This window comes from Zingiber officinale, chromosome 5A (genome assembly GCF_018446385.1).
Source record: "Zingiber officinale cultivar Zhangliang chromosome 5A, Zo_v1.1, whole genome shotgun sequence".
NCBI lineage: Eukaryota > Viridiplantae > Streptophyta > Magnoliopsida > Zingiberales > Zingiberaceae > Zingiber > Zingiber officinale.
Window position 1 is genome coordinate 15,532,877 of NC_055994.1, and position 26,411 is coordinate 15,559,287.

The 26,411-nt window shown below is 39.7% G+C and overlaps 1 protein-coding gene across 1 annotated transcript; it reads right to left on the bottom strand.

Moving 5' to 3' along the window:
* Positions 1-24,686: 24,686 nt before the first annotated feature.
* Positions 24,687-26,034, bottom strand: LOC121980255 (probable aquaporin PIP2-6). Its single transcript, XM_042532232.1, has 4 exons — positions 25,669-26,034; positions 25,295-25,590; positions 25,064-25,204; positions 24,687-24,965 (listed from the first exon to the last, which is right to left on the bottom strand). Exons 1-4 carry the CDS (start codon positions 25,958-25,960, stop codon positions 24,846-24,848), a joined length of 849 nt encoding a protein of 282 aa, XP_042388166.1. The 5' UTR covers positions 25,961-26,034; the 3' UTR covers positions 24,687-24,845.
* Between the last annotated feature and the right edge of the window lie 377 nt (positions 26,035-26,411).

The window sequence follows — 26,411 nt, forward strand, 5'->3', positions numbered from 1 at the left end:
CCTACACAGATAGTGGACAGAGCAGTCAAGAGACTAAGAAGTAAAGAAGTACCACTAGTGAAGGTCGTTTGGCAGAACCAGGAACACGAGGAAGTCACTTGGGAGCGGGAGGACAGTATGAGACAGAAATATCCAGAACTAATCTAAGTTCGAGGACGAACTTTTTATAAGGTATGGGGAATTGTAACGACCCAATTTTCCCTATTTTGAGTTCTGAATATCATTAAAAATATTTGAAAATGCTTTTAAAATATTCTAGAGATTTTAAGGGATTTTTAGAGTATTTTTATGTAATTTTTGGAGTCCGTTTGATATTTTTACCGAGTGGAGAAAGTTTAAAATAAAAAGAAAAACACAAAGTGCAAGAGCTAGGATTTGAACCCAGTCTCTCGGCCCAAGCAGTATTCGACCCAACCAACCGAGCTGAGCTCGTGTTATTAACTAAGTGTGTGAACAAATATATTTAAGTTATAGGTGGAACCGAATCACCTAGGTTATTAAAGGAGGTTAATTTCTTTCCCGAGACCTAAAAAAAAACCCAAATCTTTCTTCCTTCTCACCCACGCGGCGCCGTCTTCTTCTCTCGGGCGAAAACCGCAGCCAAGGTTAGGGTTTCCTTCCTCCGGCGTCGGCGAGGTGTTTTTCGGCCGGTCTCCACTCGTGGGTGACTATTCCGGCAGGGAGAGCTCGGGAAATACAAGGAAAAAGGTGGAATCGAAGCTCCACCGAAACCCTAGGGCGCTTCTCTTCGGTTGTAAGTCCAAGCACCTGATGTAAGTGCTTCTCACCTGCGGTAGGAGTAGCTCTCGGGATATTGTTTTGCATTTTGATGTGAAATGAACAATAGTAACCTTTTCATTCTAGCATATGGTTCGGATTTTGACCCTTGTTCTAGCAAATTGGATTAAGTTTTGGTTTAAATCTTTTGGCTATTTTTAATACACGGACAGAATCTTGATGTTTTCCTTGTTTATCACAGCATGTTTTTTTTATGTGTTTACTTCACAATTCAAGCATGTTTAAGTAGATATAAATTACTTCAAGCTACAGCATGATGAAAGATTGTTAGGTTCATGAATAAGTTAGTTGTTACAAGCTTGATGTGTGGAAACTTATACTGCTGTGAGCCTAACTAAGGTTACCATCTATGACCATGTAGTTTTGTTATTGGCTGTTGAACTCGGTCTGAACATATCATGATTTATATTCCAGTGGTATAGTTGTTTTTTTTAAATTACTGTGGAATTTAGTTAGAATATGTACTGATTTATATTTTTATATCAGTGACATATGGTTTAGAATCTATTGTATACTGAATAACTGAGAGAAGTGCAAGTAAAGCAAGCCTAAGTCACAATCTGATCCTAAATTTCAGAATTTAGAATCAAAGCACACTAAGTGCTTAAATCAATGCCAAGGCATTTTATTACAAGAAGTATTTTAAGAAGGATATAAAAAAAAAAGTATTTTACTTTTAAAGGGCATGTATCGGACACAAAGTCCAAGGGATGGGCTCCAAGTTGCCCCTAGACATAAGGTCTAGAAGTGTCTTAATGGTTTTGGGATTAGCTACCTCAATTCTCATTAAGAAAGGCGCGCAAAGTGGTACAATGCCGGGCCCAAGTAAAGTTGAATATTATTTTAAAGTATAAAAGTATTAATTTGGAAACAAACAGAACAAGTTCTTTTATCTCAGTTGCAAATTCTAGTAAGTTAAATGGTTGTTTCCTTTAGAGATGCATGATGTAGTTCTATCTGCTATTTTCATGTTGAGCATGTACTCCCTGTTTTCTTTTATGTTTATGCATTCCTTATCGGATTTTGTGAGTAGAAAGCACTTACTAAGCTTTTAGCTTATAGATACTACTTTCCCTCCTACTGCAGATATAGATAAAAATAAAGGAAAAGCTAAAGTGTTATAGAGGAAGGCGACAAGGAGACGTTGATGATGTGTGTGTGGGGGCTGTTTATGGAAGCTTGGAATTTTTGCTGAATTGTTATACCTGCTAGTGCTCTTTTAATTTCTGCAAAGAGAGAATTATTCTGAAATGCTAGGTTGTGTTTAAATTGTTTCATTTATGTGTTAGAATCAATAAATTGGTAAATGCTTATGCTCATTACCTCTTCTTACTCTGCTGGAATGTTAAACTGCTGGAAGGTTAAGTTGCTGGGATTATTCGGATGGTTAAATGCTTGGTTAAATGCTCAGAAGTCTTTATGCATGCTGGAAATTTTATATAGGTTTGTTTTATGGAAGAAAATGCATATGAAAATTCGGTTTTGACTGCTCAGTAGCCTTATGTGATTGCTGGTATGTTGTATGAGTTTGCTTTATGTAGGAAATTGGCATGGGATGATTCGGTGGATATAAGATTAGTATTTTTATGTGCATATTGGTATCTGATATGAGTTTAGCTTAAACGGAAATCTGCCATTAGCAATATTCTGCTGTAGTATTAACTGTTGCTATCCCGTATTTATTTCTGCTGTAGTGAAGATGATTCAATGTGTGCTGTTCGGTTCTTGTTGAAAGGAATGAGCAGTAGGGTTGATTAATTCCTTTTCATTCCTGTTAAGATATAGAATGAAATGAATGCAAGATAATTAAAGGATGTAGCAAACAGTAGAGTTACTTAAGCTTCATTTGTTTATATGTTATACTTGCTTGTTGCTTCACTTATTTGCATGTTTAAATAGTAAGAAAAAAAAAAGAAATTAAAATATCAGAGCAGTTTAAAGTTCTATTAGATATGTGATATGTTTTATACAAATGGATTAAAGCATTTCTAGTGTTTAAAATATCAGAGCAGTTTAAAGTTCTATTAGATATGTGATATGTTTTATACAAATGGATTAAAGCATTTCTAGTGTTAAAAGTAGGTAGTACCAGTTATGTGTAGATAGTAGATAAGTAACGTTCACCCTAGAGAGTAGATAGAAGGGTGGCCGTTACAATATTTAACATCCATTTGATAAAGCTTAAATCCTTTATGGGTTGCATAGCTTAGTAGCATTCTAATAGATTCAAGTCTAGCTACTAGAGCATATGCTTCATCAAAGTCAATTTCCCTCTACTTGACTAAACCCTTAGCAACTAGTCTATCTTTGTTTCTAACAATTTCCCCATTTTCACTTTGTATATTTCTAAATATCCATTTTGTTTCTATTACCTTTTTATTATTAGGTAATGGTACTAAATCCCAGACTTCATTTCTTTTAAACTGGGCTAATTCTTCCTGTATGCTATAATCCAGTCTGGGTCAAGTAGGGATTCTTCTACTATTTTAGGTTCAATTTTAGAAATTAAAGATATTTGGCTTAGGTTTCTGAAAGATTATTTAGTTTGAACTCTTATGTCTGAGACACCTATGATTTGTTTAATTGGGTGGTATGAGCTAACTCTTATTATTCTAGGTTCAATTTGTGTTCGTTCATTTTCTTGTGGTTGATTTTGTTCATCTTCATATTCGTTTATTGGGTTTTCACTTGCTGCCCCTAGATTAGTGCTAGCTTTAGTGAAATCAATTAGTTGGTATTGAGGTTGAGTTGAGTTAGATTCTTTAGAGTTATTAATTTTGTAAAATTTTATATTGATTGTTTCCTCAATTCTTAGAGTAGTTTTATTGTAAACTTTATACAAAGACTTTATTTTCTACTTTTGAGATAAATTTTTCTAAATATTCTCTCATATTTAATATATAAATAGAACAACCAAATGTCATAAAGTATTTAATATTAGGTAATTTATTATAGTAAATTCCAAATAAAGTTTTATTATATTTCTTATTTATTGTTGTTCTATTTTGTGCATAGTAGGTTTTACTAACAGCTTCTGCCCAAAAATATTTTAGTAATTGGTATTCATTAAGTATTGTTCTAGTGGCTTCTTGGAGAGTTCTATTTTTTTTTCTTACTATTTCGTTTTGTTGAGGTGTATTAGGACACGACAATTCTTGATAGTACCCATTTTCTAAGCAAAAATTAGTAAACCTATGATTTTTAAATTTTTCATTGTTATCACTCTAAATTCTTTTGATTTTTGAGTCTTTTTCATTTTCAGTTTGCTTACAAAAATTACTAAATGTTTCATCTTTATTTTTTAAGAATTTTATCCAAGTGAATCTTGAGTAATCATCAATTATTACTAGACAATATAAATTTTCATTAATAGATTTTATCCCATGTGAGTCAAATAAATCTAGGTGTAATAATTCAAGTGTTGAATTAGTTTGAATTTGATTAGTTGGTTTGTGGGTTGATTTGGTCTAGTTTCCTTGTTGATAAACATTACAAATTGTTGAGTCTAAGTTAGGTAGTTTTGATAGTCCTCTAAATAAGCCATTTAATTTGTTGAGGTTTCTAAAGTTAGTGTGGGACATTCTTTTATGTCATAGCCAGGGTTTCTCTTTTGGTGTCGAGTGACACTTAAGTGAGGAGCTAGCTAGATTAATTATGTAAATATTATTATTCCTAAATCATTTTAATTTTATTGTGGAGTCATTTAGATATTTAATTAAATATTCAGTGGATATAAACCTAACCTTATAGTCTGAATCACATAATTGACTAACACTAAGCAAGTTTTTTTAATAGGTAGTACTTTATGAATAATGAAATTAGATTCTAATTCAATGTTACCTATTCTAATTACCTTTAGTTTGTCGTTGTTTCCAAAAGCAACTATTCCTAGTCTTTTGAATATAAGGTTTGTAAACATTGTTTGATCCCCGTCCATATGCCGGGAGCAACCACTGTCCACTATCTATTTAGATTCCTACAAAAAGTAGGAGAAAAAAAGTTCAGATTAAATGTTAAATTAATTATTTTTAATTTTAACTTGAGTTAATTTATTTTATTTAATTTTAATTTTAATTTAATTTAATTTTAATTTCTTTTTATTCATCTCACCTAGTCTAAGTTTTCAGACAAAGGGATCCTATGGTTTTGTGAGATGAGTTAAATTGAATTTCAAGGTTTATTAACTTGTGTTAGACTCAAGTTTAACTTTGGGATCAACAAGTATGCATTCTTTAGATAAACGTCTAAGGTATAGTGAGTCAACTAGACATCATTAGAATAACCATACCTTTAAAATTTTTCAAATAGTCCAGCCCATTGAACTTAGTAGAAAACATTAGTCTAACTAGTTAGAATTAGTAAGAGGTTGTTTCAATTAGTTCTACTAAGCCAAATGTACTAAGTCAAAGTCATATCTTCCTTGACATGAATAGATAGATCTTCCCTAACCTATTATCATCCAAAACTTCTCCAGTACTGTTTATCAAGTTAAACTTTTATCCCTTTTTATCCTAGTCCAAATTACCCAGCTGGATAAATTATTATTTTGGAGGTGCCAACTAATTTGGAGCCTCCTCCTGAATTATTGATCTTTGGGTTTAGATTTTAGATTTGTGTTGATTTGCTTTATAGTTATAATAGACTTTGTTATAGTTTGAGTTTAGATTAATTTTATATTTATTTACTTTAGGTTTAGTTTTTTATTTATTTGATTTGATTTTATTCTTTAGGTTAGATTTAGCTTTGAAGGTTTAATTTTTGAGGTGGAGTTATTTGGTTTATTTTGGTTTGAATTAATAGATTAAGTTGGATTTGGTTTTAGGTAATGAATTTTATTTTTAGATACATAAAATTGATTGAGTCCTACTTGCGAGATTATGTACGCTTTCGGAACCCAGACTTTGGTTGGTTTCTTATTTTGGGTGACTAGAGATGTAAAGGTTTTATTAGTTGAGCTGGACTTGTATCCGAGTCTGGACTTATTATACCCAACTCTTTGTTATCCAAATATCATATTTAGGTGCTTGGATCTAATTATAAATTTTTCTAACAAATCTTTTAAATTGATTACTTCAATTTCCAATTTAGAGTTTTCTTCCTAAGTCTTTCGACTTGAGTTGGATTCATGTTTTCAGTTTGGAAGTTACATTGTTCCTTAAGGTATTGATTTTCTTTAAAGAGTGTTTCATTTTGTTTTTTAGATTTAATTAGTTTGTTATTAAGACATGTAATTATTTTAAATAATTTAGCAGTTAGGATAGATGATACCTTGTTCGAACCTTTAGAAATGAGTGTGAACTCGTGGCTTGAATCGTATACGGACTCGTCATCTTCTTCATCCTAAGTCACCTTATCTTCTTTCTGCATTTTGATGTTAGGTAATTTATTAAGAGATGAATTCTTTTTAGTTACCTTTGCATCATTTGCTCCTTCGTGTAACTCAATGAGTCTATCCCAAAGGTCCTTTGCATCTTTGTGTGGGACGACACGGTTCAGTTCCTCCTTTGTGAGTCCGCACTAGATCGTGTTCAATGCCTTGAAGTTGGTTTGCACCTTCTTTTTCATCTCTAGAGTCTAGTTTTCTTGGTCCATCGGAATTCTGTTGTTGTTGTCGATTGGAAGCTTGTATCCATTGCGGATGCAAAACCATTAGTCGAGGTATGTCTTCAGGTACACCTCCATTTGCTTCTTCCAATATAAGAAGCCATCCTTGTTGAAGAGCGGGGGATTTATGGTGTTGTATCCATCAATTTGGGCCATTTAAAGATAGAACCTTGAACACAAAGAAGAGGAAAGAAGAGATCCCAAGACTAGGTCTTGGATTAGCAGTGTGGGAGATAATAAAAGTATTAAAACTCGATTGGTGTTGCACCAATTCAAAGTATTTTACAACGTAAAAATTATCGAAAAGAGGTGATTGCACCAATTTGAACTATATCAAAAAGCTCAAAAGCCAAAAAAAAAAATTAAAGGAATATTTTGAAAGTCACCCCCTACCTAATTGGTGATTGCACCAATTCAGAGACAACAAGACTCTGATACCACTTGTTGGATCATTAAGACGCTAGAGGAGGGGGGAATGAATAACGTTCATTATTTTTTTTTTCAAAAATCGAGAGTACGCAACGGATTAAAGAAAATAAAAAATAATGCTAACAAGGCCAAGTTTTTACTTGGTTCGGAGCATTCGATGACTCCTACTCTAAGGCCCTCACGTGAGGGTGCTTTCGATGGATAATCACTATCAGTTCAAAAATATATTACAAATATTTAGTACAAGAACTGAAATATAAATGTTACTAACAAACAGAAAGGAAATTTAAACTTCATAGTAGCCTTTCGATATCATCGGAGCCTTTTCAGAGCAGTGCATAAGAATGAAACATACAGTAGGCGATCTTCTAAAGTTGCTAGTCAAAAGTCTTTATATAGGTCCATTTCAGGCACATGGAACCCCCTCTGGGCACCTGGACCTTTGCTGATGTGGTGAGCTCTCGTTGAAACTCTAAGGCCCTCATGTGAGGGTGCTTTCGATAGATAATCACTATTAGTTCAAAAATAGATTACAAATATAAATGTTACTAACAAACAGAAAGGAAATTTAAACTTCATAGTAGCCTTTCGATATCGTCGAAGCCTTTTCAGAGCAGTGCACAAGAATAAAACATACAGTAGGCGATCTTCTAAAGTTGCTAGTCAAAGGTCTTTATATAGGTCCATTCCAGGCACATGGAACCCCCTCTGGGCACCTAGACCTTTGCTGATGTGGTGAGTTCTCATTGAAACTGCATTCATGAAGCTTATCCACCTCCGGGCACCTAGACTGTTGACGTGGATTCGCTAAGTCATCGTGCTCCAACTCAACTTCTATATAGATTTTATGGTATGGGAACCTGGACCAACTCCAGGCACCCGGACCGCCTGGGTGCCTGCCCAGGCACCCTGTGGTCTGATGTGCGTAGATCTTATAATCTTTTATATATGTTTCGATGCACATTCATGTATTTTATTCATGATGGATTTATGCATTCTTACACTCCTTATCATTTTTACAGCATATTTACTCTTCTATTTCAGATATCTTCTCTTTGTGTGCATTTGTGTTGATAGAGATAACTTTTAGAGCAAAAACGGTGATCGTCGATGTACCGGGGAGCAAAGTAGAAGGCTAACCGACACTGGCTATATGACCCGACATGGTCGTGCAACACATCCAGAGGAGAAGGAGAACACAACCGTGTGACCCTACACGGTCGTGTGAAGCATCCAGAGCTAGAGAAGAACATAGCCGTGTGGATCTCACACAGTTGTGTCACTTAACCCATAGCTAAGAAGGAGTTGGTCGTGCGATCCCGTACGGCTGTGGCACAGGTCGTGCCGCTCTCGTGCCCTACCCTATAAAAGGGGTTCTAAACTTCTTCTCAAGGGGGGGAGGTTGTCATTCGAAGAAAGATCATCTTGGTGTCGTTCCACGTCATCCCGGACCTCCGTTCGACGATCCGAGGGTGTCTTCATAATCACATCAACTCCGAAAGCAAAGGGTTGGACCAAGGATCACTCGACGTCATTGGATAAGTGTTTCTCTTCCTTCTTTCTCTTAATTTGTAATTGAATATTGTATATCATGATGTCTTTGGGTTCTCCTCTTTCGTTTATGGAGTAGATTCATTGTTCTAGGACTAGGGAGAAATTGTGGTTAAGGGTACGATGTAACAACTCATGTTTATGCCTTTTACCTATTATGTGATATTGACTTGCTCTTGTATCTATTCTATTTGACATGCATGAGAATTGCTCGCGTTTGATTGCCATGTAAATTGAATGTTTGTGTAGGGATTGTGAATATCGTAGAGAGAGTACTTTAGATTATATACCCGAGGGGCCCTAGTGATAGGGGTAACCTGTTCACGGGCATATAGGATATTCCCTTGAAGGGAGAAGCAACTCCTTCATAAGGAAGTAGGAACCCGTACTGAAGTTATATCTTTATCTTTATTGTTATTAACTAGTCATGTATTCTTATGATCTGTTGGATCGAGATGCGCTAGAGGGGGGTGAATAGCGCTCGCGGCTATTTCGTACGTATCGGAATCGCAAACAGCGTTAGAGTAAATAAAGCAGCGGAATAAAAGCAAGCACACAAGAACATAGGTCGATTTTACTTCGTTCGGAGCCTTAGGCGACTCCTACTCGAAGGCCCGCGATCCTTGATCGCTTCCGATGGGCAACAACTATAAGCTCGATTATTACAGACTAAGTATTACAAGAGATGCGATAAAAGAAATCTATACCGACGACGAAAAAGAGGAATCTTGGAGCTCTGGGCCGTCGTAGACTTGTAGCAGCACTTCCGGGAGTCTTTCGGAGCAGCACGTTGAGTAAAGAAGACTTGGAACTCGTTGATCTGAGCTGCTGGTCGAACCCCCTTTATAAACAGTGTTCAAGGCGCTTTAAACCCTTTCAAGGCGCCTTAAGCCTAAATTTTATCCCGTTCTGTTCGCTGGGATAATCCTTTGACTGTCGTGACCTGAAGGCGCCTTAAACCCATTCAAGGCGCCTCCAAGCTGTCTAAGGCGCCTTAAACCCCTCCAAGGCGCCTTAAGCCTGCTCCTCGCGCCAGCTCAGGATTTTGAACCCGAGGCGCCTCCAAGCCCCATGGAGGCGCCTCGGACACTGTTCATCCGAGAAAAATCTTCGTTATTTTGTGCCTGCAAGATATGTTAGTCCCAAACAACATCCTGCAACACAAAGTTAGCACAAAATAACAGTATGGAAGATAAAGAATGTTTAAGATAGTCTCTGGACTATCCGGGTCTGACTTTGGATTTCTAACCGGAAACCCTAGGTCGACCCGACGCCTACTGTTCCCTCTATGGGGAACGCGTCCTTACCTACTCCACTCAGGAGATTTACCTGTTGCCAGTACGATCCTCCAGATCGACTAGACTTTTGCTCAGCACTCGACGCTTCCGGACTTTCTGCTGGGCATCCGCTTCCCGGCTAGTCCAGTCTTTCACCTGGTTCGCGACACCAGGACTTTCCACCTAAGGTTACCACCCCCTAGGACTTTTGCCTGAAGCCATCGACCTGCCAAGACTTTCTGCATAGGGTTACCACCCCTTATGACCTAGGGTTACCACCCCCTAGGGTTTTTCCCTTTGCCTAACTGCAGTTAGGACTTTCCTGAAATCCTCAAGTAGACTTGTTAGAATACAAAACATCTTAACTTTGAATTCTTTGTCATTATCAAAACACGAGTTCGATCATCAGATGCTTCCCGCACCAACAATCTCCCCCTTTTTGATTATGGCAACTCAAATTCAAAGTTAAGTTAACAAAAAAAATAACCACTTAATACCGGCAAATTTGCTAATTATAGGTGACCATATTAACCACAGCAAATTTTGCTAAACTCTATGCTCCCCCTTAACTGTTGCTCCCCCTTAACTGATGTTCCCCCTTTTTATTAATTTAAATTTTGAATTGAATTTTGTTACTCTCCCCCTTTGCCATATATCAAAAAAAAAAATAATAGACTAGATATTTCTTAGTTAAGTGCAAAGATAGATTTTAAAGTTAGCTAGGCTTAGTAAGTATGAGAACATTAAGATTGTAATGTTGCATAGATCTTTTTTAGAAGTATTGAATTTTAAAACTTAGGTTCAAATTCAGTTGGTCCTTAAGTCCAAGCATGAGTTATATTCAATTAACTGACTAGGTATCAGAGCCCTAAAGATCAAAACATGCTTAAGCAGAAAGCTGAGTGTACTTTTCCAACTGTCTAACCTTTAGCTACTTGCTGACTGCTTATAGGGCAACAGCTTTCACATGGTTAGTCAAGTCAAGTCAATTTGGTCCAGTTAGATTTGACTAGAGCTGGAAGACTTGACTTGATTGATGTTTATTGCGTGTTTAACGCCCAGACTCATATCTATGCACAGATATAAACATTCTTGAGTCCAGGCTGAACCCTATGCATCTCACGCCGTTCTATAAAACACAATCAAGGTAAACCTAGGTGTTTGTGAGATGCTCTGGCTTAATTCTAGTGGAACATGATTTCTAGGGGGAAACTTAGGCTAATTCCAGAATTTTGAAAAATCTAAGAAAATGTTGTATTTTGAAAAAATTATTTTTCCTAAATTTTGCAAAATGAAATGAGATACCTACTCTACCCAACACATTCCTATTTTCCTTCTAAGTGCACTGAACTCAAGTTCAGGTAAGGGTTTTGTAAAGATGTCGGCTATGTTTGATTTGGACTCAACGTGATTGAGTGCAATTTCACCTTTAGCTACATGATCCCTTACAAAGTGGTGTTTTACCTCTATGGGTTTAGTCCTAGAGTGGTGGATAGGATTTTTGGTGAGATTAATTGAACTGATATTATCAATAAAGATTTGTGTATTTTTATATTCTAGTTGATAGTCTTTTAATGTATGCATCATCCACAACAGTTGAGATGCACATTCTCCTAGAGCTATGTATTCAACTTCAGTGGTGGATAGAGCAACACAATGTTGCTTTCTGCTTGACCAACTTACTAGGCATTGACCTAGAATCTGGCAACTACCACTTGTACTTTTTCTGTCTAACTTGCACCCGGCATAGTCTGAATCAGAATAGCCATAAAGGTCAAAGGTGCAAGTTCTTAGATACCAAAGTCCTACATTTAGAGTTCCTTTAATATATCTAAGTAGTCTTTTAACGTATGATAGGTGAGACTCTTTTGCACAGGATTGGTATCTTGCGCACATACCTACTGCAAACAATATGTCGGGTCGACTTGCAGTTAGGTAAAGTAAGCTACCTATGGCACTTCTATAGTATTTTGGGTCAATTGGTTTTCCTTCAGGGTCAGAGTCAATGTTTATGTTTGTTGCCATTGGAGTATTTATGATTTTTGAATTTTCCATACAGAATTTTTTAATTAACTCCTTAGCATATTTAGTTTGATAAATGTAGATTCCATCTTTAGTTTGTTTAACTTGTAAGCCTAAGAAGAAATTAAGTTCCCCAACCATACTCATTTCAAATTCACTTTCCATTAATTTGACAAATTCTTTCAAGAATTTTGAATTAGTTGAACCAAAGATTATGTCGTCAACATAGATTTGAGCTATAGAGATGTCTTTTTTCTATAGTTTTTACGAACAAGGTCGGATCGATTTGTCCTTGGTTAAAGTCTTTGGATATTAAGTAATTATATAATCTTTCATACCATGCTCTAGGGGCTTGTTTTAGTCCATATAATGCCTTTTTTAATTTAAATACATGGTTAGGATAGTCTATGTCTTCAAACCCTGGAGGTTGGCTTACGTAGACCTCTTCCTTGATAAAACCATTTAAGAAGGCTGACTTAACGTCCATTTGGTACAATTTGAACCCTTTATTTGCTGCATAGGCTAATAACATCCTAATGGACTCGAGTCTAGCTACCGGAGCATAGGTTTCATCATAGTCTAAGCCTTCGACTTGACTAAACCCTTTGGCTACTAACCTAGCTTTGTTTCTTATTATATCACCGTGATCATCCAATTTGTTCCTAAAAACCCATTTGGTGTCTATTATTGATTTATCTATGGGTTTAAGTACAAGGTCCCAGACTTGGTTTCTCTCAAATTGTGCTAATTCTTCCTACATTGCAATGATCCAATCTGGATCAGGCAGAGCTTCTTCTATAGTCTTAGGTTCAATTTTGGAAATAAGAGCAATCTGACTAAAACTTCTATATGATGATCTAGTTCTAACTCCTAGGTTTGGATCACCTAAAATTTGGTCAGGTGGGTGAGAGGTACTTACTCTAGTTGGTCTTATCTGTGGGTCAGAGATAGGTTCTTCTGACTCATTAAGATTGGGTTGGATATCATCATCTTCTGTAGCTCTTGGATTAATGTCAATATTTTCATTTGTATAAGGTAAGCTGTTTTCTTCATCAAATATTACATTAGTTGTTTCTTCAACTTTCAAGGTATTTTGATTATAAACTCTAAAGGCCCTACTGGTAGAAGAGTATCCTAAGAATATTCCTTGGTTAGATTTAGGTGTAAATTTTCCTAAGTAATCTTGAGTATTTAAAATGTGAACTTTACACCCAAATGCTTTTAGATAGTTTAGATTGGGAATTTTATGATAGTAGAGTTCATATGGTGTTTTATTGTGAAATTTGTTAATTAAAATTCTGTTTTGAATATAATTTGCAGTATTTATCGCTTCAGCCCAAAATTGATGATTTAAATGATACTCGTTCAACATAGTCCTAGCGGCTTCTTGTAGTGTTCTATTTTTACGTTCCACTAGACCATTTTGTTGGGGGGTTCTAGGACATGAAAATTCATGTTGATATCCATTTATTTTACAAAATTGGGTAAACCTATGATTTTCAAATTCCCCTCCGTGATCACTTCTTATTCTTTTAATTTTAGTATCTTTTTCATTTTCTGTTAAATTGCAAAAATTACTAAATATTTCATAGGTATCGTCTTTTGTTTTTAGAAACTTTACCCATGTGTACCTAGAGTAGTCGTCAATTATTACTAAGCAATATTGGTTCTTGCTTAGTGATTTGGCTCCATGTGAATCAAAAAGATCAAAGTGAAGGAGCTCCAATATGGTGTTAGTTCTTTCTAAGTTGGTTGACTTATGGGTTGACTTGGTTTGTTTTCCTTTTTGACATGCATCACAAATTGAGTTTTCAATAAATTTTAATTTGGGCAAACCTCTAACTAGACCATTTTGACTCATTTTTGAAATGAGTCTAGTGTGAGTGTGACCCAGCCTTCTGTGCCACAGTTGGGTTTCCTCTTGTTGTGTTAGGAGACACTTTATTGAGGATATTAATAAGTCAATAGTGTAGATGTTATTCTTTCTAAGTCCTTTAAGTTTAATTTCCGGGTTTTCAATATTTTTAACTAGACATCTAGATTTATCAAAATTGACTAGATATCCACTGTCACACAATTGACTTATACTTAGTAAATTAAAGTTAAAATTTTCAACCAATAAAACATTTCGAATAATGAAATCGGAGCTAAGTTCAATATTATCTTTTCCGATTACTTTAAGTTTACCGTCGTTGCCGAATGCAACTGATCCTAGATTCTTGTACTTGAGTTTGGTAAACTTCAACTTGTCTCCAGTCATATGTCTGGAGCATCCACTATCCAACATCCATTGATCCAATTGCTACACAAGAAGTAGTTGAATTGGTTTCTTTTAATGGATTTAAAGATAGCGTGATTGAAGTCTACTCCTTAGATTTTCTATTTTACTCTATTGTATCAAGATAATTTTGCAAGCACTTTAATCCTATGATTATTAATGTTTTGAAATTTAAATAATTTTGAAATTTAAGTTTTTAAAATAATTTTGAAATTTAAAATAATTTTGAAATAAAATAATTTTGAAATTTAAGTTTTTAAAATAATTTTGAAATTTAAGTTTTTAAAATAATTTTGAAATTTAAGTTTTAAAATAATTTTGAAATTTAAGTTTTTAAAATGATTTTGAAATTTAAGTTTTTAAAATAATTTTGAAATTTAAGTTTTTAAAATGATTTTGAAATTTAAGTTTTTAAAATGATTTTGAAATTTAAGTTTTTAAAATAATTTTGAAATTTAAGTTTTTAAAATAATTTTGAAATTTAAGTTTTTAAAATGATTTTGAAATTTAAGTTTTTAAAATAATTTTGAAATTTAAGTTTTTAAAATAATTTTGAAATTTAAGTTTTTAAAATAATTTTGAAATTTAAGTTTTTAAAATAATTTTGAAATTTAAGTTTTTAAAATAATTTTGAAATGAAATTTCTTAGTCATCTCACCCGATCTAAATTGTCAATCAGGGAATCCTATAATTGTTGTGAGATGAGTTATTGTAGAATTTAAGGGTCTGGTTTAACTTTGTATTAGATTCAGGTTTAGCTTTGGGTTCAACAAGTAAGCATTTTTCGGATAAACTTCTGGGCTATGGTGAGTCACACGGAGCTCATTAAAGTAACCATGCCTTCGAGGTTTTCCAAATAGTCCTACCCATTGAACTTAATACTAATCTTTGGTCTAACAAGTTAGGATCCATTTAAGGGTAGCTTCGGTCAGTTCCACTTGGCCAAATGCACCAGGTCGAAGCCATATCTTTCTAGACATGCGATGCCCAAGTTTCCCTAACGTACTATCATCCAAAAACTTCACCGGTACTGTGGTTCAAGTTAAACTCAGCCCTTTTTTAAACTAGCCTTAATTACCCTGTCGGGTATTCTACTCTTGTTTTACCCATTTCGGGTAAATTAGGTTCAGTTACCCTGTCGGGTAGTTCAGTTGGAGGTGTCAGCTAGTTTGGATCCACCATCTATTTTTGAATTTAGAATCTCAAATTTTAAGTTCGAATTTTTGATTTAAAGTTTAATTTTGAATTTTTTATTTTGAATTTAGAATTTAGAATTTAATTTCAAATTTTTTATTTTGAATTTAGAATTTAGAATTTCAAATTTTTTGATTTTGAATTTTTGATTTAAAATTTAATTTCGAATTTTTGATTTTGAATTTAGAATTTAGAATTTAATTTCGAATTTTTTATTTTGAATTTAGAATTTCGAATATTTTGATTTAATTTCAAATTTTTATTTGATTTTGAATTTTGAAATTTAAAATTTTTAAGATCGTTTTTCTTTTAGCTCTCCCTGGATCATAGCCTCGATATGGTCTATCAAGGTAGTATATTTGATCCTTCGGAACCCAGTATTGGTCAAGTCTAACTTGATTGATCAATTTGGACTTGGGGACCCATGCTTGGACTAATTTACTAGCTTGTTTGTTTATTAAGGACAAATAAGATCTATATTTCTTTTTACTTTTATATATCAGCCCAGTTTTGTTGTAAATGGCTCTTTGTGTCCCAAGAATTAGATCCAAATTCTTGGAGCACAGAGAAAACTGTTCTAACATATTTTTTTAAGTCTTTTACCTGATTTTTCAAACTAGAGTTTTCTTCCTCAAGTTTTTGAACTTGAGTAGAGTTTCCAGTTTGAACTTGATTAGGTAAAGAATTAGTGTTTGTCACTTCTTTAAGGACGGCTACTTCCTTTAGAAGTGATTTAATCCTAAGGTTTGATTTAGCTAGTTTGCGAAGTAAGTAATTAACTAAATTATTAAGCCTTGGAATACTTACATTGGAGTATGGCCCTTCTGAAATGGATGTGGATCCGTGCCTTTGCTCGGACTCGGCTTCTGACTCGGTCTCGATGATCTGGTCCCGGGCCATCAGTGCGAGTTGACTTGTTTGGTCAAGTTCATCGTTGTCGTCCTCTGAAGAAGATTCGTCCCAGGTTGCTTTCAGGGCCTTCTTTCTTCTTTGCCTTTTGGCCTCCTTTTGGTTGGGACAATTGGCTTTGATATGCCCCTTCTGGTTGCACCCGTAACAAGTGACTTCGAATTTTACCTTTGAGTTCGATTGGGCCTCCCTGGACTAAACTGCCTTCTTCAGATCTTTCGTGTTGAAGCCCTTCTTCTTCTTGTAGAGCTTTTTCACAAGGTTCACAAGTTTGCTGGTCAGTTCATCTTCTGAATCTTCTGAGTCGGATTCGTCTTCTGATTCCGATTCAATTTTTCGCCGTACTCTTGATTCCCGTGTTCGACTCGTACCTGCAACCAAAGCAATACCCTTCTCGGATGGCTGTGCATTAGTCTGTTCATGAAGTTCAAATTCAGAAAATAACTCGTCTAACTTTAAAGAAGATAAGTCTTTGGAGACCTTGTAGGCATCTACCATTGATGCCCACAATGTACTCCTTGGAAACGAATTTAATGCGTACCTTATGATGTCCTAGTTTTCGACTTTCTGTCCAATTGCATGAAGAGAGTTAAGAATGTCCTGGATGCGTACGTGCAGCTGGCTCGCCGTCTCACCTTCTTGCATTTTTAAATTATATAATTTATTAAATAATAAATCACGCTTACTTACCTTGGTTTCCGAGGTGCCCTCGTGAAGTTTGATCAGTTTCTCCCAGAGTTCCTTTGCGGTTGAAAAGGGACCGACTCTGTTGAGTTCCTCCTTGGTAAGACCGCACTGGATGGTGCAGGTAGCTTTGGCGTCGGCTTCCACCTTTTTGATGAAGGCTGGTTCCCAGTTCTCACAGGATGTAAGCTTACCGTCTGTATCAGTTGGTAGTTGAAGTCCTGTCTTGACTATCATCCAGGTGTCGAACTGGATCTTCAGATATATCTCCATTCGCCCCTTCCAGTATCCGAAGTCTTCTCCGGAAAATAGTGGGGGACGAACAGTGCTATATCCTTCTTGTTGATTCATTTTAGACCTAGATGAGCAAAAACAAAAAGATCTATTCCAAGACTGTGTCTTGGATTAGTAGTGCGGGAGGAAAAAATAACGAGCTTAAGAGGTATTGACCAACTTTGAGCAACACTGATAAAAAAAATTATAACTTTAGCTAATTAGCTAAATTCTAATTGACTCCGAAACAAAATACCATAAAAAAAAATGTTTTGAATGGTGGTTGCACCAATTCAAAACAACCCCGCTCTGATACCAATTGTTGGATCGAGATGCGCTAGAGGGGGGTGAATAGCGCTCGCGGCTATTTCGTACGTATCGGAATCGTAAACAGCGTTAGAGTAAATAAAGCAGCGGAATAAAAGCAAGCACACAAGAACACAGGTCGATTTTACTTCGTTCGGAGCCTTAGGCGACTCCTACTCGAAGGTCCGCGATCCTTGATCGCTTCCGGTGGGCAACAACTATAAGCTCGATTATTACAGACTAAGTATTACAAGAGATGCGATAAAAGAAATCTATACCGACGATGAAAAAGAGGAATCTTGGAGCTCTGGGCCGTCGTAGACTTGTAGCAGCACTTCCGGGAATCTTTCGGAGCAGCACGTTGAGTAAAGAAGACTTGGAACTCGTTGATCTGAGCTGCTGGTCGAACCCCCTTTATAAACAGTGTTCAAGGCGCCTTAAACCCTTTCAAGGTGCCTTAAGCCTGAATTTTATCCCATTCTGCTCGCTGGGATAATCCTTTGACTGCCGCGACCTGAAGGCGCCTTAAACTCATTCAAGGCGCCTCCAAGCTGTCTAAGGCACCTTAAACCCCTCCAAGGCGCCTTAAGCCTGCTCCTCGCGCCAACTCAGGATTTTGAACCCGAGGCGCCTCCAAGCCCCATGGAGGCACCTCGGACACTATTCATCTGAGAAAAATCTTCGTTATTTTGTGCATGCAAGATATGTTAGTCCCAAACAACATCCTACAACACAAAGTTAGCACAAAATAACAGTATGGAAGATAAAGAATGTTTAAGACAGTCTCCGGACTATCCGGGTCTGACTTTGGATTTCCAACCGAAAACCCTAGGTCGACCCGACGCCTACTGTTACATCTATGGGGAACGCGTCCTCACCTACTCCACTCAGGAGATTTACCTGTTGCCAGTATGATCCTCCAGATCGACTGGACTTTTGCTCAGCACTCGACGCTTCCGGACTTTCTGATGGACATTCGCTTCCCGGCTAGTCCAGTCTTTCACCTGGTTCACGACACCAGGACTTTCCACCTAGGGTTACCACCCCCTAGGACTTTTGACTGAAGCCATCGACCTGCCAAGACTTTCCGCATAGGGTTACCACCCCCTATGACCTAGGGTTACCACCCCCTAGGGTTTTTCCCTTTGCCTAACTGCAGTTAGGATTTTCCTGAAATCCTCAAGTAGACTTGTTAGAATACAAAACATCTTAACTTTGAATTCTTTGCCATTATCAAAATACAAGTTCGATCGTCGGATGCTTCCCGCACCAACATGATCTATGACCGAGGTGCCCTCGTGACAAGGGTTAACCATTTTCGGATTTCATAGGGATCATCTCTATTCGATACTTAGAGAAAATGACTCTAACTTCCTATAAGGGCACGTTAATTGAAGATAGGAAAATGGTAGATCGTGACACATTAGTGCACGCCATAATGAAACTGAATTCCTAAAATACTCCCCAAACCTAAATAAACAACTTTACCTCTTGCTCTTTCATCTTCCTTCTAGGTTTCATCTTTCCTTCTCAATAGATAACTTCAAACCATTGATAGTTTAGCTAATTCTACGTGAGCGATGGCTAGTGGTTATAACCAATCCCTGTGGGTACGATATCGTTTGTATTACTGACGACATAGCCGTGCACTTGAGGTATGTAACATGGTCGAAGCTGGTACGGGCGCCCAGACCACTTTTTGTCTCTTTTCTTTCCTGCAATAAAAAGTAAGTCTAGGTGTATAAATTACCCTGTAAAACAGAATTAGCACAACACAATAAGATAGTAGTAGTAATTAGTGTTGGGGTTGCAAGGTTGCAAACATAGTCCCACATTGAAAACACATGGAAAAGATCATGGGTTTATAAGAGAAAAGATATTTCCATTGGCATGAGGCCTTTTGGGTAGAGCCCAAGAGCAAAATCATGAGGGCTTAAGCCCAAAGTGGACAATATCATGATATTGTGGAGATATCTAAATTCTTTTCGATCCTGCAATTGGTATCAGAGCCTGGACTGCCAGAAGGTTTAACCGCCGACTGTGCACAAGAGCTATGATCTGATTGAGCCATGTGGGTACAATATTAACCTTGAACAAAGAAAGGAGGGCTCTTATGTTCGGATCAAGAGGACCAGACACCAGGTAGGAAGTCCTAGTTGCGGCTAGGAAAGGAAGTCCTAGTAGGTCGGGTGGACCGAGGGGCAGGAAGACCTAGTGGGTTGAGGATCGGACATGGGAAGCCTGTGGTCCTTTGTTTGAGGGGGGATTGTTGGGGTTGCAAGGTTGTAAACATAGTCCCACATAGAAAACACATGGAAAAGATCATGAGTTTATAAGAGAAAAGATATCTCCATTGGCATGAGGCCTTTTGGGTAGAGCCCAAGAGTAAAATCATGAGGGCTTAGGCCCAAAGTGGACAATATCATGCTATTGTGGAGATATCTAAATTCTTTTCGATCCTACTATTAGATCCTGTCTCTTGAGACCAGGATCTAGTCAAAGTCTCAGCTTAGGTTTCCCAAATGGACCTAAGCAGGACTAATGCCTACAGTTCCTTCAAATGGGAACACGTCCTAACTGGTTCTCTCCTCCAGTTTCTTATCTCTTACTTACCAACTGCAGCCACTTGACTTGTCTTTGACCTAGGGATATAAATGAACCAAACGGTTCACGAGTTATTCGGAGCTCGGTTCGATAAAAATCTTGTTCGAGTTCGTTTGTTTATCTTATCGAGCCGAGCTCGAGCTCGATTTTGAGCTCAATAGTTTTATCGAGCTGAGCTCGAGCTTAAGGATATTCGACTCGTGAGCTCACGAACATGTTCGTTTGTAGGCTCACGAACCAAAAAAAATGAGCCTTAAATCGAGCCAAAAAATGAGCTCTAAAATGAGACAAAAAATTAGTTCTAAAACGAGCTTTAAAACGAGTCAAAAAAACGAGCTCTAAAATGAGCCCGAACTTGCTTAACGAATTAGGCTCGTTAACTATGATAATCAAGCTAATAACGAGCCGAGCTCGAATTGTTCGCGAACTTGATAATTCCAAAATGAGCCGAGCTCGAGCCTTGTAATAAAAGTTCGATTCGAGCCGAGCTCGAGCCCGAATATAACTTAAACGAGCCGAGTTTGAGCCTAATACTGTTCGACTCAGTTCGGCTCATTTACATCCCTACTTTGACCCACCAAGTCTTCGTGCCAGTTGTCAGGTCCGCAGACCCAACTGGACTTCGGCTAGTTATCAGGTCCGACGGACCCAACCGGACTTTCTGCCGGATATTAGGTATTGCGGACCTATCTGGACTTCCCACCAACTATCGGGTCTGTTGACTTAGCTAGATTTCAGCCTGGTGTTAGGTCCCCCAGACCCATCAACTCTTGCACACTTCGTATAGGAATTATATCACAAATATTTTAACTTTAATCCACTTGTCATTCATCAAAATCCAAGTTAGATCATTAGTGCAAATTGCACCAACACATAACATCGGCTCAAAGGTCGGAACATAATATCAGCTCGAAGGTCGGGACACCATATCGTCTCGAAGGCTAGAACACCATATTGGCTCAAAGGCTGGAACACAATAGCGAGGTGCATGACCGTGGTGACTCGGAGGAGGTTGGATCACATCAAAAGCGCATGCCAACGCGAATCGAGGGCTGGATCGATGTCGAAAGCATGCGGCAACGAGGATCAAAGGGTGACAACGTGCATTGGGCAGCTTCGGCCGCTGGAGATAAGCACCGGCCGCTGGAGGCAACATTGGAGGGCAGCAGTGGTTGATGGAGGTGGCGCTGGAGGCGACGACCAATAGTGGCAGCATGGAGACTAAGAAGAGGGAGAAGAGAGGGGTTGTGGTCGGCAACATGGACGTTGGCGGATGGCGAAGGCGGCGAGAGGAAGTTGTGATCGGGAGAGAGGGAGAAGAGAGGAGCGACATGATCATGGTACCGCGAGGCGAGGGGACGTGGTCAATGCAGCGGCCATCGCCATCGACATGCGATAAGTCGGGCTTTCTTGCACCCTCGACATGGCTAGAGTGAGGGAAGGGCTTGGAGGATGTGTGGGGCACGGTGGAAACCAGGAGGTGGTAGGATTTGGTTGGGTGGTGGAGAGGAGAGGAGAGGAGGGTGTGGCGGTGACGTCTGAGGGAGGCGGCGACCTCATGCGTGAGAGGCGGTGGCGGGGAAAAGCGCAAAGAGTCCCCACCCTTTCCATGAATAGTGCTCTAAATCAAAGGGCTATAGGAGCGAACGGGAGTGAGGCATGTGAGACGAAGGGAGCAGAGCCCGTAGGTCAAACGGGAGTGAAGCCCATGAGATCAAAGGTGAACAGGAGTGAAACTCATGAGCCGAGCAAGTGCGGATCCCTAGAGATCAAAGGGAACAAAGCCCGTGAATCGAGTGAGTGTGGAGCCAATAAGATCGAAGGGAGTAGAGCCTGTGGGATACTCTGGTCCAAGACCAGTGGAGATACCCTGGTCCGAGGCTGGTGGTGATACTCTAGTCCGAGATGAGTGGAGATAGCTCGATCCCAAATGAGGGAGGTTGAGCCCTGAAGAGGACATAACGATAGAGATACTCTGGTTCGAGACCAGTGGTGATAGTCCGGTCCAAGACCGGTAGTGATACTTTAGTCCGAGAGAAGTGGCGATAGCTCAACCTCGAACGAGGGAGGTTGAGCCCTGAAGTCAATTGAAGCAGAGCCTGTAGCAATATGGGAGAGTAGAACCCTTATCATACCTGATCGTGGAGTCGTGACGACCAGATGAGGATTTGACTTGATCTCTCGACTCCCAAATGCTTGTGAAGTTAGGGAGAGAAACAGTGTCGATCCCTTGACTTCCAAATGTCTGCCAAGTCAAGGAGAGAATAGTCTGAGCCCTGACCGTTAAAGGAAGTGAAGCTTATAGTAATATGAGGAAGCAAAGCCCTTAGTAATATGAGGAAGTAGAGCTCCATGGGTGGATGGTGCAGAGCCTGTAGCAATATGGGGGAGCAGAGCTCTTATCATACCTAATAGTGGAGTCGTGTAGACCAGTTGAGGATCTGACTTGATCCCTTGACTCCCGAATGCACGTGTTACGTGTAGTCCAGGAGTGAAATAATGTTGATCCCTTGACTCCCAAATGTTCGTGGAGTTAGGGAGAGAATAGTTTGAACCCTTACCGTCAAAGGGAGCAAAGTCCATAGCAATATGAGGGAGTAGAGCTCTTAGCAATAGGAGGAAGCAGAGCCCCATAGGTGGAGGGTGTAGAATCTGTAGCATACTAGACCGGAGAGCTAAGCCCTAGTTCCTGATCGGAGAGCAAGACCCCTAATCTGTGATCAGAGAATCAGACCCCTAGATCCTTATCAGGGAGCTTGACCGCTAGTTTCTGATTGGGGACCTAGGACCCTAGTCTCTGATCATGCAGTTAAAATGCTTACTCTCTGATTGAGATGTTATAGCAGACCCTATGGTCGGAAGAGAAAATATAATAGAGTAACTGACTTATTGATCGATTGAGGATCTGACTCAGTTCTTCGACTTCTGAATACCTATGGAGTGAGGGGAGCATATAATGAGAGTTTTCCAGCATTGCCCATCTTCACGTTCCAGATCAAGCGAAGTTCCCATAGATGGTGTTAAATATTATCCTGTCTGAAAGCTGAGAAGACAAAATGACTGAAATGATGTGGCTAAAATGTTGACCATGTTGCCATGACCCGGAGGGGGAGGGTATGATGAGATGTCTTCTATGCTGACTAAGTCGTCAGAAATCCTTTGGTCAACGCTACCTGTAGACAGCGACCTGGTTGTCCCGATCCCTCGCCTAAGGGGCGCCTTCTAGTAGATTGTTGAGTTGGTCGCGTCGCTGATTGAATCGTCGTGACCCCGAAGAGTAAATGAATGTGAGTCAGATCTGACGACACAAAGCCGGACACAACATGGATCCAGAAGGTGGCACGCAAATTGAAATATAACACTGACACATAGACCAGGATATGACAACGACACACAGGCCAGATGACGTGAAGATTGGAACATAGCCTCGGCTCAAAGGCTAGAGCATAATATCAGCTCGAAGGTTGGAATACCGTATCATCTCGAAGGTCAGAATATAATAGCGAGGTGCACGACTGTGGTAACTCGAAGGAAGTTGGATGACATCAAAAGTGCATGCCAACATGGATCGGGGGTTGGATCGACATTGAAAGCATGTGGCAGTGCGGATAGAAGGGCGACAGCGTCCGTCAAGCGACTTCGGCTACTAGAGGTAGGCGTTGGCCGTTGGAGGTGGCATCGGAGGGCGGCAGCGACCGCGGGAGGTGGCGCCGGAGGCGGCGACTGCTAGTGGCGGCACAGAGGCGACAACTACTAGTGGTGGCATGGAGACTTGGAAGAGGGAGAAGAGAGGGTTGTAGCTGGCGACATGGACGCCGGTGGATGACAAAGGTGACAAGAGGAAGTTGTGATCAGGAGAGTGGAAGCAGAGGGGAGAGGCGTGATCGTGGTACCGCGAGGCGAAGCAAGGGATGACTTGGTCAGTGCAGTGCCCGTCGGCATCGGCGGCAAGAAGTTGGGCTTTCTTGCGCCCTCGATGCGGCTAGAGCAAGGGAAGAGCTTGGAGGATGTGTGGGTCACGACAGAAACCAAGAGGCGGTGGGATTTGGCGGGGGTGGTGGAGAGGAGAGGAGGGTGTGGCGGCGATGTCTGAGGGAGGTGGCGTGGCGGTGGAAAAATAAGAACCCTTACCCTTTCCATAGACAGCGTCCTAAATCAAAGGATTATAGTAAAATGTCCAAAACATCCCTACTCACATGTCTTCCTCTCCATCTCACCCACGAAGAACTACATAAGTACGGCATAAACACTAAAACCAGAAAATTTAAGTGCGTCTTTGATCAATTGTTATAAATAAGCTCTCACTAAATCTATATTATTTATAAATATTATTTTTTTTATAGCCCTATCCTTCTCTACCCGGGCCTGACCTCGTACATGATGGAGGCTGATGGCTTAAAAAATATTGTCATTTATCACTTTGTGCCAAACTTTTGATCGAAAAATATTTGAGCTACTTTGTGGATGGCCTTGTTATGACAACCAACATCCATTCGGAGCACTTTTCTCTGTTTTCCAAGGAAGAAACAAAATTAGGACGAAAGGGATCTCCATAAATTTTGTTATGAAGCCCTAATTTTAAGCCATCCAAACAAGTGGATGAGTGCAATTCAGTTTGAACTGTTGGGTAATCAGTAGTTTAGATTGATTTATACTCTAATCTTTCATCCTTGTTTTATTTATCACTCAATGACCACTTGGAACAAAGGGGGATTAACTATGAACTGCACGAGTAATCACTGGGATTACACGATATTAAACAAAGGTGAAGCCACTGCAGAAATTAATCTAAAGAAATTAACTTGATTTAAAGCCACCACAAGCTACTTGCTTTCGATATAAATTAAAGAGTGGATTGGAATCAACAGAGCAACAATGATGGGCTAGACGAAGGCGCAGTGCTGCTCCATGTAGTTTTAGATGCTGCGGGTGCTCCGGAACGATCCCAAGGCTTTGACGGCCGCCGCTCTCAGCACGAACTGGTGGTACACGGCCGCCGCAAGTGCTCCGACGAAAGGACCGACCCAAAAGATCCACTGGATGCATCGATCGACCAAATAAAAAGTAAGCAGGTCGATCACTTGGCCGGAAAATGGAAGCTATTAGAGGTAACTAATTAAGGGAAGAGACTGACGTGGTCATGCCATGGCTTGCTATGGTTGTAGATGACGGCAGCTCCAAAACTCCTCGCGGGGTTGATGCCGGTGCCGGTGATGGGAATCGTCGCCAAATGCACCATAAACACTGCAAAACCGATGGGCAGGGGAGCCAGGACCTATCACAGCTCCAAATGTCAGTTAACCGAGCTCCAGAGCGGTTTGGAGAAGATCAGTCAAGCGTAGATGAGGTGTGTGTATATATATACCGGGACGTGGGAATCGCGCGCGCTGCGCTTGGGGTCGGTGGCGGAGAAGACGGTGTAGACGAGGACGAAAGTGCCGATGATCTCGGCGCCGAGCGCGGTGCCCTTCGAGTAGCCCAAGGCCACCGAGTTCGCGCCGCCGCCGAACTGGTTGAATTGATGCTTCATGATGCCCTTCACGATCCCCACGCCGCAGATGGCGCCCAGGCACTGCGCCACCATGTAAAGCACCGCGCGCACCAGCGACACCTTCCGTGCCAGGAACAGCCCAAGCGTCACCGCCGGGTTGATGTGCCCGCCTGAAACTCCACCATCCAGAGCTCAATCAGAAACAACGATATTGACCAAAAAAAATCGATCCTAATCGAGGCGCGCACCTGAGATGCCGGCGGTGCAGTAGACAAGGATAAAGATCATGCCACCGAAGGCCCAAGCGATGCCCAGGGTGCCGACGCCACCGCACTCATCTCCCTGCGACTGGACTTTGTACCCGATGACGGTGGCCACCGAAACGTAAAGGAAGAGCAGGGTAGCGACGAACTCGGCGATGAGCGCCCTGTAGAATGACCAGAGCCTGAGCTCCCCAAAATCAAACAGAGGAGCAGGAGGCGGGTCATGGTAGTCCTTCACCGGAGGGTGCTCCGCCTTCCCAACCACCTCCTTCGACATCTCTCTTATCTCTTTCCCCTGCCTCTCAGCTCTAGCCAGCAGAAGCAGGCAGCTCTTTGGACCTGCAGTTGGGAGAGGAGGCGATTTATATTATAGGGAAGGCGTGTTAGTGGGTGTTTGTCTCGACAGCTAATCCATGTGAGGTACGATCCACATCTCCGCCCATGGTCATTCATGCCATCTAATGTTTTTCGATTCAACTTTATTAAAAAAAATCATCAACCATCAAAATGAATTCGAAAGCGTCCCGATCACTATAGAATTGAATCTTTCTGCACAACCTTTTCCTCTAAATTAAGCATCCAAACACGCTCCAACTAAGGATCCAATCGTAGTATTCTGAGTTTCACCCAAATCGTCTCATCGCTGGTAGCCCGGAGGCCATCCATGAAATGCCATTGCGTGCCTCATGCTTTCCATGAAACACCATTGCATGCTTGCTCAGCGAGAG

What these genes read in the sequence shown, in the direction of transcription:
- LOC121980255 (XM_042532232.1), bottom strand. Translation starts at nt 25,960, where the DNA reads ATGTCGAAGGAGGTGGTTGGGAAGGCGGAGCACCCTCCGGTGAAGGAC. An exon ending in CTGCACCGCCGGCATCTCAG is followed by an intron (nt 25,591 to 25,668) that starts GTGCGCGCCTCG and finishes GTGGAGTTTCAG; the next exon opens with GCGGGCACATCAACCCGGCG. An exon ending in CGCGCGATTCCCACGTCCCG is followed by an intron (nt 25,205 to 25,294) that starts GTATATATATAC and finishes GAGCTGTGATAG; the next exon opens with GTCCTGGCTCCCCTGCCCAT.